At 43.0% G+C, this 15,128-nt stretch overlaps 1 protein-coding gene across 2 annotated transcripts in view; it reads left to right on the top strand.

Annotated features, from left to right (window-relative positions):
- The first annotated feature begins 2,165 nt into the window (after positions 1-2,165).
- The window catches only part of NAMPT (nicotinamide phosphoribosyltransferase), a 30,763-nt gene continuing 17,800 nt past the window's right edge, over positions 2,166-15,128 (top strand). The window contains exons 1-2 of one of the 2 annotated variants that reach the window (XM_014869004.2): positions 2,166-2,333; positions 14,586-14,742. In XM_014869004.2, the coding sequence (XP_014724490.1) occupies positions 2,274-2,333; positions 14,586-14,742 (217 nt within the window). In that variant the 5' untranslated portion in view covers positions 2,166-2,273. The remainder of the gene's footprint in view (positions 2,334-14,585; positions 14,743-15,128) is intronic. The other variant, XM_014869003.2, reaches the window with a different exon arrangement.

Below are 15,128 nucleotides of genomic sequence, written 5' to 3' on the forward strand. Positions count from 1 at the left end.
AGCTTTATAAACTAGCAAGCACTTTTAGATAAGTTTTGCCAGTGGAAGAGAGCAGACTATGTTGTCTATGCAGCAGCAAACAAGACAGAGATAAAAAGGGGAAGAGCTACAGAGAAACCTTAGAAAGAAAATGGAAATTTCAGGTTTTTTTGCTCTGATGGGGCAGTTACAATAAGAAGATAACTTTGCACCTACGAGACTGAACAAAAGCAAGTGGAAAATCTAAGACAGGAATTAGTTGCAAGTTCATGGTGGCTAATAGCAATAACAGCAATTACCATTGCTATTTGCAGAATTTGCTGAAAAACAGCACTCAAACAAGCTGGCAGAGGGAAGCGTACAGGAAACTCCTGATATATGGAGTCTCTTAATGTTTCCAACTTCTTCACAGACTTTTTCCTGTTCTCCTGAGAAAATTAATGAAAGCAGTTTCCCAGAACCCCAGAATGGGTTAGGTTGGAAGGGACCACAGTGGATATCTGGTCCTACCTGCCTGCTCAGGCAGGGTCAACCCAGAGCATATGGCACAGGATTGTGACTGGATAGCTCCAGAATATCTCCAGCGAGGGATACCCCATAGCTCTCTGGGCAAGGTGTATATATTTATATATACAAAACTGTGCTTTTCTCTCATAGAATGGCATAAAACAGGAGCATGCTGAGGTCAAAAGGAACTCACAAGGGTAATCAAATTAATTTGGCTCACAGGCACATTATGGATACACGAGGATCTATAGAGAATGATGTCAGAAATACCTAGATCTCATTCCTAACCTCACACTTTGCAATGTTCTTGGACATTCTTATTTCTATCAAAATCTGAGTGGTGAAACCCAAAGTTTCTGAATCATATTAATAAACAGTAGTTATACAATTTTTGGGTTTGTAGATCATCAAACAACAACCTAAGTTTTAATTCACCAATGGTTTTACAGAAAAGGCTGAGCAGCTTTCTTTTTTTTTTTTTTTTTAATGCAGTAGACTAGCATTTTAATAGTTATTTTTCCATATGCCTGATTAGCAGAGGAAGGAGACAACCATCTTCCAGTTGTGGAGGAGCCATGGCTGGGACAGGAACTATATTTGCTACTTGCTCCAAAAGAGCGTTCTCTCGTCTCAGAACAATTCACGGACTCACAGAATCCATTCGGTTGGAAAAGACTTTCGAGATATCAAGCCCAACCTCTGACCGAACAGAACATGGCACTGACTGCCACACCCAGGGACGGTCCCTGGGCAGCCCGTTCCGATTCCATTGTCTAATCGCCCTTTCTCTGAAGGAATTCTTCCCAAAGCCCGACCCGAAGCTCCTCAGGCGCAGACTGAGGCCGCGCACTCTTCTCCCGTTCCCTGGGACCCGCACCTGGCTGCTCCTCCTGCCAGGTGATGGCAGAGCGATGAACTCACCCCAGCCTGCTCTATTCCAATACCAATTAAATACGATTCCAAAACATCAAGTATTTACTCGAATTAGAATACCAGTTAAAATTATAACGAGTATAAAGGAAAGCTTTTGGAAAGTAGGTGTAACTTTCTATGGAATCTCTGATCAACAGCAACTCTAAAGAAGGCTCGGAAGTATCTTCTGTCAAACAGTGTCATGTTCTTCCACTGAGGCAGCCGGTGCCGAACGCAGGCGGTGGAGGTGGATGGAGATCTGAGGGCTCTGTAAGGCCGGGAGGTCCTTTCCCATACGGGCATCAGCCCCAGGGACCGCACGGCGCAGAGGCTGCCCTGGAGCTGAGCTCGGCCCGGCCGGGCGGGGCTGCGGGCGGGACTGCGGGCAGGGGTTGGTGCCGGTGCCGCCGCCTCCCCTTTCCCGGAACCGCGGCTGCCAAAAACCGAAACCGGGCGCCCCGCGCACGCGCGCGCCCCGGCCCCGCCGCCCGTTCAGCCGAGCGCGCGCCGCCAGCCGCAGCGAGAGGGCGCTCGCCGGTGGCGCGGTGACGTCACCGAGCCGGCCCCGCCCAGACCCCAATGAAAGAGAACGTGCGGCGCGGGACGCTCCCCGCCCGCCGCTCCCCCTGCACCGACCAGCAGCGGGACCAATCAGAGACCCCTCGGCGCCTCGGCCCCGCCCCTTTTTCGGTGACGTAACGGCACCGCCCCCGGCGGCAGAGCGGCGCAGCCAATCAGCGCCTCCGCGCGCGCCCGCGATCCCGTGTTTCCGCCCCGCCCCCTCTCTCCGCGCTCCCCCCGTTCTGAGCGCCAGCGGTGGCGGCGCAGCCCGGTTCTGTCCGTGCGGGCGGCGGCGCCTCCCGGGACTCGGCGACATGGAGTGCGCTGCGGCGGGGACCGAGTTTAACATTCTCCTCGCCACCGACTCCTACAAGGTGAGCACGGACAGTCGGGCGGGAGAGAGGGGGTCACCTCTGCGGGCACCGGTCTCGCCGGGGCGCGCCATCCGCGGGGCCCCGAGCCAGGCCGGCCCCGCCGCCACCGGCCCCCTGTCCGCCTGGCTGGGGCTGGGAGATTCCCCGGGGCGTCAGTGAGGGTGCCCGGCCTCACCCGGGGGGGCTGCGCGGGGGGGACGGCGGAGGCCTGGCCGGTGCTGCCCCTTTTGCCCCCAGCAGCCCCGAGCCGCTCTCTGCAGGGTGCCTGGGGCCGCGCAGCCGGGGGCGGCGGCGGGACCAGAAAAGAAAGTGAAAGCGGGCGGGGTGGGCGCCGCCATCCCGCCGCCGCTGGGCGCGGGGTCGGCCATGGCGGGCACGCGGGAGGCGGGGGCCGTCCGACCCCGAGCATCGTCCGGCCCCGCCGGGCTGCCCGCCCCCCGCCCCGGCCGGGGTCGGAGAGGGCGCGCGTGTCGCTGTCGCGGAGCAGTCACTCCTTCTTTCTCATCCCTCCCGCTTTGCTCCACTCGAGCCGGTCGTGCCTGCGGTTGTGTGCCCGGCGGTGATGCAGCGCGCTCCGCGAACCGGCTGGCGCAAAATAGGTGTTCTGTAGCCCTGTGCTTAGCTCCCGACCGCTGCCGTGTCACATTCGCTAGGCAAGGCATTGGTTCAGCGGGCAGAGTCGCACGGCACGGCCCTCCCTTCGTTTCTTGGAAATAGTTGTGCTGACAGCAGTGGCAAAGTGCAGTGTCCTGTCCGCGCCCCGACCCGGCGATTTGTGACCCGGCAGCTCCTGCCGTGCTCGCAGCCGGTGTGCCCGGGCCCAAGTGCTGCCCCTGCGCAGCGGCGCGCTCATGGAAGCGCTCAGCCTCCGGATCCTGGGCAGAGCCAGCGTGACTCCCCCCGCCTGGCTGGACACATGTGCCCGGCCGCTCCTAGGCTGGAACACTCACTCCTTTCCTTCAGGAGCTGCATTGCAATGTCGACGAGGTTGTTGGTGGCCTAAACAAAACTCCAGTAACGGTCCTGGTTATCATCGTAAAGCATTTATTATGCTTTAGCTCTTTGAACATCGGGCTGCTGGGATGAGTTTCGGGGATGAGGGTACTTCTGGATAGAGGAGTTGAAAAAGCAAAATCTGTGTTGTGACTAGGTCTTGTTACTGAGTAACTACCCAAGTACAAACCTCGCTATGGGCTCCACTTGCTGGTTTGTGGTGATACTATTATTACTATTATTTTCATTATTATTACTATACATTACATCAAGACGTAAAGAAAGTTCAGAGTTATTGTTGCTGTTAGTGAGAAGGAGTTTTAGAAGGTGGGAAGATGATGATAAATCTTGGAGGAGCTCAAGCAGGGCATCCTGGCGCTGTGACTGAGGGCTGGCAAAGCTGCTTCCATTCAGTCTGGCTACAGTGCTCTTTATGAACTAGGTTTAAGTGTTTGTTATCTAACTTACTCAAATATGGAAGATACACTTTTTTTCCGTGTCTGAGACTAATCACATTAAATACGGCAGGCTTGGGTTTAAACAATATCTACTTTAATTTGCACACTACTTTTTCTAAATTCTCTGGGTGTGCTCAAGGATTGGTGGTAGTGTGACACACTGGAATGATATAAAACCAGTTTGCTTCTGTTTTGTTTGCTGTTTCATTGTATAGATGACTTGGTAACATTCTAGGAGTGGTAGAAATCTTAAAGAGGTCAAATAAAGGTCTGAGGTGGTTTTGATTTTTTTTTTCCAGTTTAAAACCGAATTCAGATGAGGTTTTCTGTGGCAGCTAGGAGCATTTTGTATGACATTTAGAACAGTTGCCCCCCTCAGTTGCTTTGTTAGGGCTGTTCAAATTGTCTGTCTTTCCATATATTTTTTTCCAAATCTTAGGAACTCCAGTGTCTCTGAACGATGCTTAAACAAGTAGCTGCTTTTATCTTGTTAGGTAATATGAGCAAACATCGCTTATCTTCTCCCTGGATAATACTGTCGTTTCCTAATCAATGAAACACACTTAGAGCACTTTCAGTAAAATTGCACTAAAATATCTGGTAGTTTGCAATGTCAAGCTTTTTACAGCAGTTACCAAACACTCTTATTAGCAATTAAAGCAAAAGTGAGAGTAGATTGGGGAGTTTTTCTTTTATTTTTCTTTTATTTTTGAGATAGTTCTGCTGTATCCACGACTGTAGCATCTGTTTGTGTATGCAGAACTGTCTGTACATAACATTTAGACTGAGAAAAAACATGGATGAGCTCAGAAGTTTACATGGTGATCCAATTGCAGTAGATGCCAGCCCATACAAGCTAATGTTAGTGACAAAAATCACATTGAAATAAACGGCTGTGAAAGGAAAAAATAACATGCAGACCATTCTGAGCGGTACCACCCAGCTCAGGAAGTTGTCCATCAGAAAAAAGCTATGGTATCTCAGGGTCATATCTGTCACAACTTGTTAGTTTGAGTACTAGCTCCAGTGTCCCAGTTCTCTGTTGCTGCAATTGGAAATTTGGGGTGAAAAGACACCTCATTACTGGTTTAGTGCTTATACAACTTCAGAAACAAAGTGATTTGTAGGCAAAGATGTGTCTGTTGAGAGCCAATCCAGCCTCACCTCCTTCTACACTATTTTCCTGTCTGCGTGTGCATCATAGGACATTTCGTCTTAAGTAATAGAGATTGTCAAATATTCAGTTTCAAAATCTTCAAAGTGTTTTAGAAAAACTGCTGAGTATCATGCTGATTGCAAGTAAAGTGAATATTTTAGACAAGAGTAGTTCCCAGTAGGTGAATATGCACTGGTTCCAGTACCGAGCTGCCATTATAGACTGGAGCTTACTCAATTGTACAAGTGCTCCAGGATTTTGAGGCTGGGCTTCAAATTATACAGTTTATCTCTAATCCCAATAACAAGATAAATGTTTTTACATCGCTTAGATTCTTCTTCCTGTGTAGTTTATTCCATATTCTTAAGCTTTTACAAATCCCCCAAAAGTGTAATTCCTCATGTATGCTGGGAATTATATGCCATCCCCTCGGAGTCTGGGCATGGGCATATGGTATGGTCTGTGTGCAACATGCTGATACGTAACAGCAGTCTTTTAATTCTTCTGATCCTGAGACTCTCAAAAGATTCATCGGTGTAGTGTTATCTGGGGAAGCTCATTGTCTTAATATGCAGTATAGCAATGACATTTCTATTAGTGAAGTTTTCTGCTAGTGACTTGGTATTACTGAAAAGGGGAAGTATTTGAAGTGAAAGTCCTTGTTGATAGAAAGCTGCAAGTGAGGGGGTATCAGCAGGTTCTTTGAAAATCACTGTTCATGCTACGTCATGTTTTAGTCTTGTGTCTCTAGCAAGACACAATTTATATAGCTGCATACATATAGCTAGCTATATATAGATTATACAGTACTCGATAGCAATCTTGCCCCTCTGTGACAGTGGGGCTCTGTTCACTCTCTGCCCTTCCCCAGTGAAAGGTTCATGCCTGTCAGTGCCTCATTTGTCTGACATCGTTGACACACCTCCTCTGTATTTTCTTTCTCTTTGATTCCCAGTACTCTGTTTAGCCTATGTTTGTTTATTTCTGCGCAGGCAAGAAATATTTCAGGGTGTATGTAGTCTGAAACTGTATTGAGAGGATCAGCTTGGCAGAACTCTGTTGTTCAGTGGAAAGACAGCAGAGACCAGCACGGGCCAGGCCTGGGTTGGATGGATCATGAGCTGCAAGTGGGGAAGGGCTGAACCTTGTTTGCTGGAGTAGTAATAGTTTATTTTGCTTTTGCCAATGAGATCTATTACTATTGCTTGGCATGTTTCGTAATTAAGCTGATAGCTATAATAAGCTGCCATGCAATTACTTCTTAGGAGGAGCTGGCTTGCTATCTAGACTGTAAATGAGATCTGTTTCAGAATTAATTTTTCTGGATGCTTCAAGGAAACCCAAAATATGTGTTTTCACTCCATATACCTTACATGTTGAATTTTAAGTATTTGTCACTTCAAATGACTTATTTTACTCTACGTAGATGTAGGAGAGCACTGACTTCTGAAGCACTTCACGTGAGTGTGTGTTTATTCTAGGCTCTGACAGCCTGAATATTCTTTATTTAGAAGGCTAGAGGTATGTGAGGAAGAGACATGAGTACTCTTTAGCCTACTGGATTTGACTACTACTTAGTGACTGCAAAATATTCTTTACAGCAGCCTGTACATATTTTTTTCCTTAATTAAAATCTTGTGGTAGGAGTGTGAATGTGTTCTCTTACCTCCTGTAATTGTGTCAGTGGCAAAGCATTGGAAACGTCTGGCTCGACACTCCTTGTAAGACACAATCTTCACGCTCTAGGTTCATTATCTTCCAAGTTTTGATTTGCAGTCACATGGTCCTGTTACAAACCCCAAGGCACCATTGCTCGAAAGGAGCACTGCAACTGTACAGTATTCAGACAATTTTTAAATTAATGGAAAGCAACCCCTTCTAGAACCATTGCAGCTATCATTGTTGAAAAGGTAGATGTTTTTCCTCTTTCATTATGGAACAGCGCAGCATGTGCAGTAGTACAGCTGACTTGTCACAAATGTGTAAACAGTAAACATAAGGCATTTTGTCATCACTTCTGTGATAATCTTCAATGTAAAACTGCTGGTTTGACTGAGGTAGAGTAAATTTTCTTCCTTGTAGCTGGTATGAGGCTATGTTTTGGATTTGTGCTGAAAACAATGCTGATGATTCAGGGATATTTTTGAATTTGCTGAGCAGTGCTTGTACAGAGTCAAGGCTTTTTCTGCCCCTTACACCATCCCACCAACGAGGGGCTGGGAGTGCACAAGGAGCTGGGAGGGGACACCAGGTCAGTTGACCCCAGCTGACCCAAGGGATATTCCACACCACATGACATCATGCTTAGCATATAAAGCTGGGGGAAGAAGCAGAAAGGGGGAATAATTTGGAGTAGTGGCATTTGTCTTTCTCAATAACTGCTACACGGGCTGGAGCCCTGCTTTTCTGGGAGTGCCTGAACACCTGCCTGCTCAGGGGAAGTGATGACTGAGTTCTCTGTTCTGCTTTGCCTATGTGCAGAGAAGTTTTACTTTCCCTGTTAAGCTGTCATTATCCCAACTCATGAATTTTCCACTTTAACCATTCTGATTCTCTCCCCTATCCCACTGGGAGGAGCGAGTGAGTGGCAAGTGGGGCTTGGTTGCCAGTTGGGGTTAAACCATAACAAAAACCATGAAAATCTTTAGTGGTAAAGTAATCTACTGTAAAATGTAGCTGTTTTTAAGCACTGTATTTTGCCTGAGAAATTTGGAATACAATCAGTTCCAGTGCTTACACTTGAGCCTTGTGTTTTAAATTAATGTGGACCTGGTCAAGTATAGCATCTCTGCTGATAATGTGCAGCTTCCATAAGAATTCAGTTGCTTGCATGTGCTTTCCTTATTTTTCATAGTACTGACTGGTCTCTGAACTTCTTTTTTCTCACTTCTGGTCCTCTTATTTTTCAATACACATATAAAAAATGGTGGATGAACTTAAATACAGAGATATTAAAAGTGGTACAAGGTCATCATTCAGTCATAACCTCCATTAGCTTATCTCTCTCATCTCATAAGAGCAGATATCTCTCAATATTCTCACTTTGGTTCTTGAATATTGTCTCAATCTTATGCATTCTAATAAGGTCTCTCTAAGGCTTGGGTTTTTTTTTTCCCCTAAGGTAATCTGAAGCTCGTATAATCAAAATAGTATGAGTATACTTGACTCTTAATTTTTTTTTTTTTTAAACTCACTTAGAAATGTCTTGTACTTTACCTGCTGTTGTTGGACGCCCTTTCTCTTGAGTTATTAAAGATTGATTCTTCTAACACTTCCTCTCTTGTTCAAATAATTGTATCGTTTAACCATACTGGCTTTTGGTTTGGTTTTCATTTCCACTGTTGTGGTATGCATTCCTTCTGTGATTGCTTTGAATGCTACCAAAGCATCTCTGTTGAATATAACTGTTAGTCACAGTTGTGTTGGTTTTTTTCCTGAAGAGGGTCACAATGCCTTCTAACTGCTGTTAGTTATCTCATCTCAGTGAGATATAACTGATAGGGCAGTTCCTTTGCTCCTTAGTCCTGGTTCATCTCATTGTTGCTAATAATATTGTTTTCCATGTAGGTTGTTGGCAAACTTGGCTTTTAGCTGCTCTGTTGGATAAATCTCCTAAAGGTTTAGGAAAAGCAGTATTTCATACCACGGCCTTTCCTCACAATGTTTGCAAATAATATATAATACCACAATTTATGGAGGTCTTGGGGTGCTTTGCAGAAGTCTCCCCAGTGTAAATACCAGCGGTTCCACTGCACTAAAATCATCTAACTCAGCAAGGTGTACTGGGGGCTGAGGATCCCCCAAATCACTCTTGCAGCTCAAGGCTTGCAGTACAGTGACCAAGCCTGTGCTTTGGGCCCTCGTGCTGCAGACCTGCAGTGTCCTGGCCAAGTGTCCCAGTGTCCAGGCCGTGCTACTTCTGGCTAACCTGCCACCTGTCCCTCTGGTTCTTCATGGTTGTGGCAGTGTGGCACCGTGGGTTTGGTGACCAGGTAGTTCTGTACCCGTTTTCAAAATAGCCCCAGAAAGTTCAAGTGCTGTCTTACTTGGACTGGTATCATCTTATCACATAAGAATTACAGAACAGGCAAAATCTTCTTGGGTAGATGTTTGGGGATTTGTTTTCTTCACTGAAGAGAGGGCTTGGAAGCATCTTTCTTATGGTTCATGTTAGCATCTGACCTAGGGGAGCACCAGGAATTAACCACCAGTGGATATTTTGGCCTGATTTCTCACATCTCATCCTTTTTTCTCATGTTTTCAAATGGTTGAATTATATAGGCTTAAATAACCTTTTAAAGTAAGTTCATTGCAATATCTTGTCCAACAAAGCTTGTAGATTATAAGAATATTTATATTTTTATGTCAAAAGTCTTCTTATCTGGCTTAGAAAAATGCGACATTTATTGCAGTCATATTAATTCCTTTTTCTTAAAATTTAACTCTTTATGTTTGAGGCAGGTTTTTTGATAGCTGATCTAAATGCAATTAGTGCTTCTTGGTTTTTTCCTCAAAAAACTTGATTTAGTTAAATAGATTTAGTCCTTGTGGAAGTATTCTCTGTTCAGAATATACCTTTATTTGCATTAAATTTAATAAGGAGCTCTCACAACTGGAATAAAAGTGCTCTATTTCAGTCATAGTACATAATCTCGTAGGTAGTAGTTCCAAGGCTGTTTGTCATATGTTTTATAGACAAAACCTAAACCACAGCCTTTGAACTAAACATCAAAAGGCCTTTGAAGATAGTTAGGGGAGTTGTTTTCTTGTAAGGGTCTCTTAATCCCAGTAGAGGCTTTTGTTTGCTTTTCTGTTTGTTGGTTAGGAGGCTTTTTCTTCCTGAAGAAAATGGGTTTCCTATTGACTTTATACTCACTCCTGCTTATTGAGAGCTTGTCTGTACAAGTCCTGCTTCTGTCATCCCCTAACTGAAAGCATAAGGTTATCAATACTGGCTTGATCTCTAAGTCACATAAAATTTAATTTCAAATATTATACATTGGCCCTGGTTGTCCTTTCTGTTCCCCTTTAGGATACAGAAAGATGCAAGTCTTCATCAGACAATGAGGAAGGATCAGGCATTTTTTGAAGCATAGTTTTCATTGTCCAAGTGCCTTATAACGTTGTGTCAGGCTTTTTCTTATTGGTTGGTTTGTTCTCTTTTCAGTGGCATTCTTTGTGTCTTCTGTGAACTGCTCTCACTCTTAGACCTTGATCTTTTTTCAAGGGTTTTACCACCAGATATTTCACTACCTCCTGACCACCACTATGGCAGATGGGTATTATTTCCCCATGTCCTGAAGTCCAGAAATGACAGCTAACACAATCAGCTGCTGTGACATTTTGTGGGCAGATATTCCTGATAAGTATGGTGTCTTGTCTGAGGGCTTGGGAGCAAAGCAGATGGCCATATAACTCAGCAGGAGTTGTAGGTCTTGTGCTTACACCTGTACAACATAGAATCAAATCATAGTTTGGGTTGAAAGGAACCTTCAAAGGCCATGTAGTCCAGCCCCTCTTCAACTAGATTGTCTTGGTTTGAAAGACAGGTGTCTGCTAAGAAAGGTAGGAGCCTTTCTTGAAATGGAAAATGTAAATCCCTTCCCTCCAAATTATTATAATCTTGAAATTAAGGGGCTCTCATTAAGATATGGGAGTTGGAATAACAGTTCTTTACTAGGAAAAATTAAAATAGACATACAGTATTAAAAAAAACAAACCCAAAACACTGACAGAGTCAGAGTACAACCTGACGCCCCATCAGTCAGTCAGGGTGTTGGTAGCAGTCTGATTAAATGGTGGCTGCATCCTCCTGCAGTGACAGATGTGGTTCTGTTGAAGCAGTGCTCCTGTAGAAGGGTGCAGTTTTCCTCTGAAGGTCCAGTGATGATGTGGAATGGCCTGATTTCCTTCTGGAATCCAGTGGAAAAAGGATGTCTGTGGTGTTCCAAAACTCAGTTTTTATTTATGTAGGAATGCTTGGCTCCTCACCCTGGCTGGAACATCTCCCAGTGGGATGGTGTAATTTTATCAGTCATGCAGTGAGACTCAATGGCCCATTAACAGAGGATATCTCCTGGAGGAAGGATGGGTTGTGGAAGAGATAAAGAACACTGCCCCCACCTGTTTTTTTAGCAGATAGCCCATTAGCAGAGGATATCTACCCCGAGATCAGGATCACTGCCCCACCTGGTTTCAACAGGTGGTGATAGAATACATACTTTTGGTGATGCCCTGCTTTGCAAGCCAAGACATAGATGAGGTTGCTCAGAGCCCCATCCAACCTGATCTTGAGTGTTTCCAGGGATGGGTCATCTGTCATCTCTGGGAAACCTGTTTCACTACCTTCATAATAATAATAAAAAATTATATCTAGTCTAAACTTACCCTCCTTTAGTTTAAAACCACCATTCCTTGTCCTATGACTACAGGCCCTGCTAAAAAGTATGTCCACATCTTTCTTATAAGCCCCCTTCGAGTAAGCAGTGGTTGGTAAGTGTGGTACTTTTAAGATTGTGTTGTGCCTTTAATTATTGAGTAATATTTAAAAGGGTGTCTCAGCTTTGTAGATAAAACTAGCAGCTTTGTGGAATGTCAAAATAAGTGTATTTAAAGTTACAGCTGTAAGATTTGCTCAGATGTAAATATTTTAATTGCTGAGGATGTGTATTTTCACTGTTTAAATAGATTTTAATGTGTGAAGAGTATAATTGAATACCACATATGTGACTTGCAAAGTTAGTTCCTGGACTCCTTCAAGTACTTGAAGCAACTAAATCAATAAAATATTTCTGTCAAACACAAAGTTTTCATATAGGTTTAAATACCTAGAAGTAACTATTTTCTGGACACTAGCTAGTATGTATTTTTAAGTTAAGATCTAATGTTATGACAGAAAAGATAGCTAAACCTGTGATGCAATGTTTGAGGAACTTGAATGGGGTTTTTTTAGGTTGAAACTGTCAGCAAGGTAGTCAGGAGGAGCTGTGTCCTCGGGTATGCTGTATAAAGGATAAATCTGTTAGCATTTCAGCCTAATTTCAGGTTTCAAGTTTTGGCTTGCAGCCAGAGCACTGTGTTTTGTGATCATGCTTTAAAGCAGAGCTAGAGTAAGTCCCTAAGTGTGATAAGAAGAGATGACAGTGTTGGCTTCAGTAACTTGCCCATAGTTGGTAAGTTGTATAAACTTTTTAAAAGAAACCTGAGTATCCTATCTCATGCAGATACAGTTTTCATTGTTTAATTTGAACTGCTGTGATGAGAACTGCAGCATTGCTTTGGTTTGCTCTTGAGCTTGCCACAAGGAATTGAGATACTCATTTGGAGAATTGGTCCTGGGATATCTGCTGTGTACACTTGCAGCTGCTGGGCTCTGTTGAGCCTTTACTCTGAAATTACAAACGGAGAAGTCCAGTCCCAGTCGTAAAAAGCAAAATTTTTCATGACGTTGGTGTAATTTACTTTGGTGGCACCAGTGGGAAGGAAGGAGTTCCCGCTCTCCATGTCTTTATAGTGCACGAGCATTCTAAGGATTTGTTACAGCATCTTTTTCTTAGAGTGCATTTAATGCAATTTCTTGTGATGGGTTTGTATACATATATGTGTGTGTGTGTTCACATACCCATTAGTTAGAAAGACATGTCAAATGGAGCCTATTTTTGTCTGCTCCATAGTGAAGAAGAAAGGATAATGTGTGTGTTTTCTTTTGTAAGGGGATTTTGTTTTCCTTTGAGCATGGTATCATGCAGAGAGTTTTCTGCGAGCTGGCAGTGTGATGTACGTCTTGGAAGTTCTAGTTCATAGAACTAGGAAAGGGCATGTTATAATTTGTGAAGCAAGACATTTATTAATAGCTAGAACTAAATCTAAAAGCCAGGTTTTGTCTTTGGGTCTAACATTTCTACTCTTAAACATTCTGCTTTTGAGTGGCTGTAGAATTGTAACAGAATAGGTTTGTGCTCCATTAAATACCTGTGGTGCCATGCTTTGTTTGAAGTCAGGGCAGAAAACTTGCAATGACAAGCTTGGGTTTTATTTGATTGGCCTTGTAAACCTCATACAAGCAAAGACAATAGAATGATCTTTAAATTGACCTTTCTTGAATGTTTCCTTGCAGCATTGGAAACACAACCATAACAGCCTTGTGCTGGTATAGGAGAACCAAAAAATTCACTTGAGTAGTTCATTGTCCAAGCTGAGTGAAATACTAAATCTAAATAAGATTTGAGAGGAGAAGGAAAACTGTTACTTTAAAATCCTTTAAGGTACAATTTTAGGAATACAGGTAAGGCAACCTTCAAATACTTTTCTTTGAGAATGTCAAGAGATATATTTTAAGAATTCAGACAAGAAGGGAGAAGCGATCAAACTATCCCTTTTCCAATTCCTTGTGGTGTTTGAAACAGAAAATTTTAAGCTTATTTAGAGTTAGTAACAGCAAGAAATGTATAATGAATTCATGCTCTAACCTGTAAATATGGGAGTTTGAAAAAGATTCAGACATGAGTTTCACACCATTTGAGTTTCTTTTTGATGTATGGTGTCGCTTCCTCATCTGTAAAGGAATAGTTTTTCCATATGGAATGTATAGATTTGTTCACAGACTTCTCATCATAATTTAAGAAAACTCTTGATGCCTTCAACTTTGGGGATGCCTTACCTTGATTTGTATATTCTGTAATTTAAACATCGATCGTATGTAGTTTGTCATTGTATATTCTTTTTGTTTATTATGACATTAAGGATTGTGCATGGTGTTTGCTTTTTACACATTAGGAGATGAAATTTTGCAGGTTTAGTGTTTTAAGTGTTTAGAGTGTACTTGTTTCAAATGCTGTAATTACTCAAAGTGATTTTCCAGCTAGATTTACTATCAGGAACTCTGAAAAATTGTAATAGTTGAACTCAGCATATCATTGTGTGTTTTATGACCAGTTTCCATGTAATACACACAGGCAGCAACTTCTCATGCTTCCTTTATATTGAATGTGAACTTTTTCAAATTTGGAAAAAACAGTCCATCTAGCAAACTTTGTAGGGAGGCACAAACCTCCGGTAGATTTTAGCATCATTAGTGACAGTAGCAGGTTTGTAAACTGGCTTTGCTGTAAGCAGGGCTTGAGAGACCAGTGGGTAAAGGCCAGTGCCGAAATCTTCTTCAGTCTACGTGGCTTTTTTTTATCTGAGCTATGGCATGGTAGCCTTCGAAGCTTCAGTCAAATACAAGCATTTGGTATTTGGTAGTGGCATGGAATTTTGTGCTTCCTGTAGCTATAAGGCTTAGGCAAAGTGTGGTAAAGCAAAAACTGATCTGGCACATTGGTGTTCAGTGCTGCTCCTAAAATCCTAGCCAGTGTCTCCCACTTAATCAAAGCAAAGTCATCAGGGGAGGGGAAGATTAATCTCGGGGAAGAAGACTTGATAAGATAAACAAAGAATAACAGAGGGAAGACAGGCTTTTGAACTGAAAATTGAAGGGAAGTTGAAAACCTGGAAATTCCCTAACTACTTGTGTAGAATGTGAATTGATAAATAATCACAGTCCAGAAGAGCTGGGAGTTACTTTTAAGCTTTAATTACAAATATGATTTCTCTTGTGCTTTGTAGTGATGTTTTGAGTTCTTACTGAAATTTTTCTTGATCTAGGTTACACACTACAAGCAATATCCGCCTAACACAAGCAAAGTATATTCCTACTTTGAATGTCGTGAAAAGAAGACCGAAAATTCCAAATTAAAGAAAGTGAAATATGAAGAAACAGTTTTTTATGGCTTGCAGTACATTCTGAATAAATATTTAAAAGGTAACTGTCTGAAATTCCAGTAAGATCTTTCCTCTCATGGAATAATCTAACTTTTTCTCAAGCTTCTAGTCTTACAGTTGAAACAATTCTAGGTTATCCTGATACACCACAAGTAGTGACATGCATAATATCTTATTTATGTGATTGTGAAAAAAGTTGTCCACCCTTATAAATTGGTATTGACTTCTTAATCCAGACACCTCTATACTATCTTTATTTATGCCAACAGTGTATTAAAAATGAAAAGGTGTTCATGTCCCAACTTCAGTGAGCAAAATTGAAACAAATGGAAAGAGACCAACAGAGTCACAAGCAGATAGAAGATTTGATGCAAAATACATTTTGTGTTTTGAACATTAACTTCAGTTCTGTATTTGTTGGTTTGT

This window comes from Sturnus vulgaris, chromosome 5 (genome assembly GCF_052056855.1).
Source record: "Sturnus vulgaris isolate bStuVul1 chromosome 5, bStuVul1.hap1, whole genome shotgun sequence".
NCBI classification, from domain to species: Eukaryota; Metazoa; Chordata; class Aves; order Passeriformes; family Sturnidae; genus Sturnus; species Sturnus vulgaris.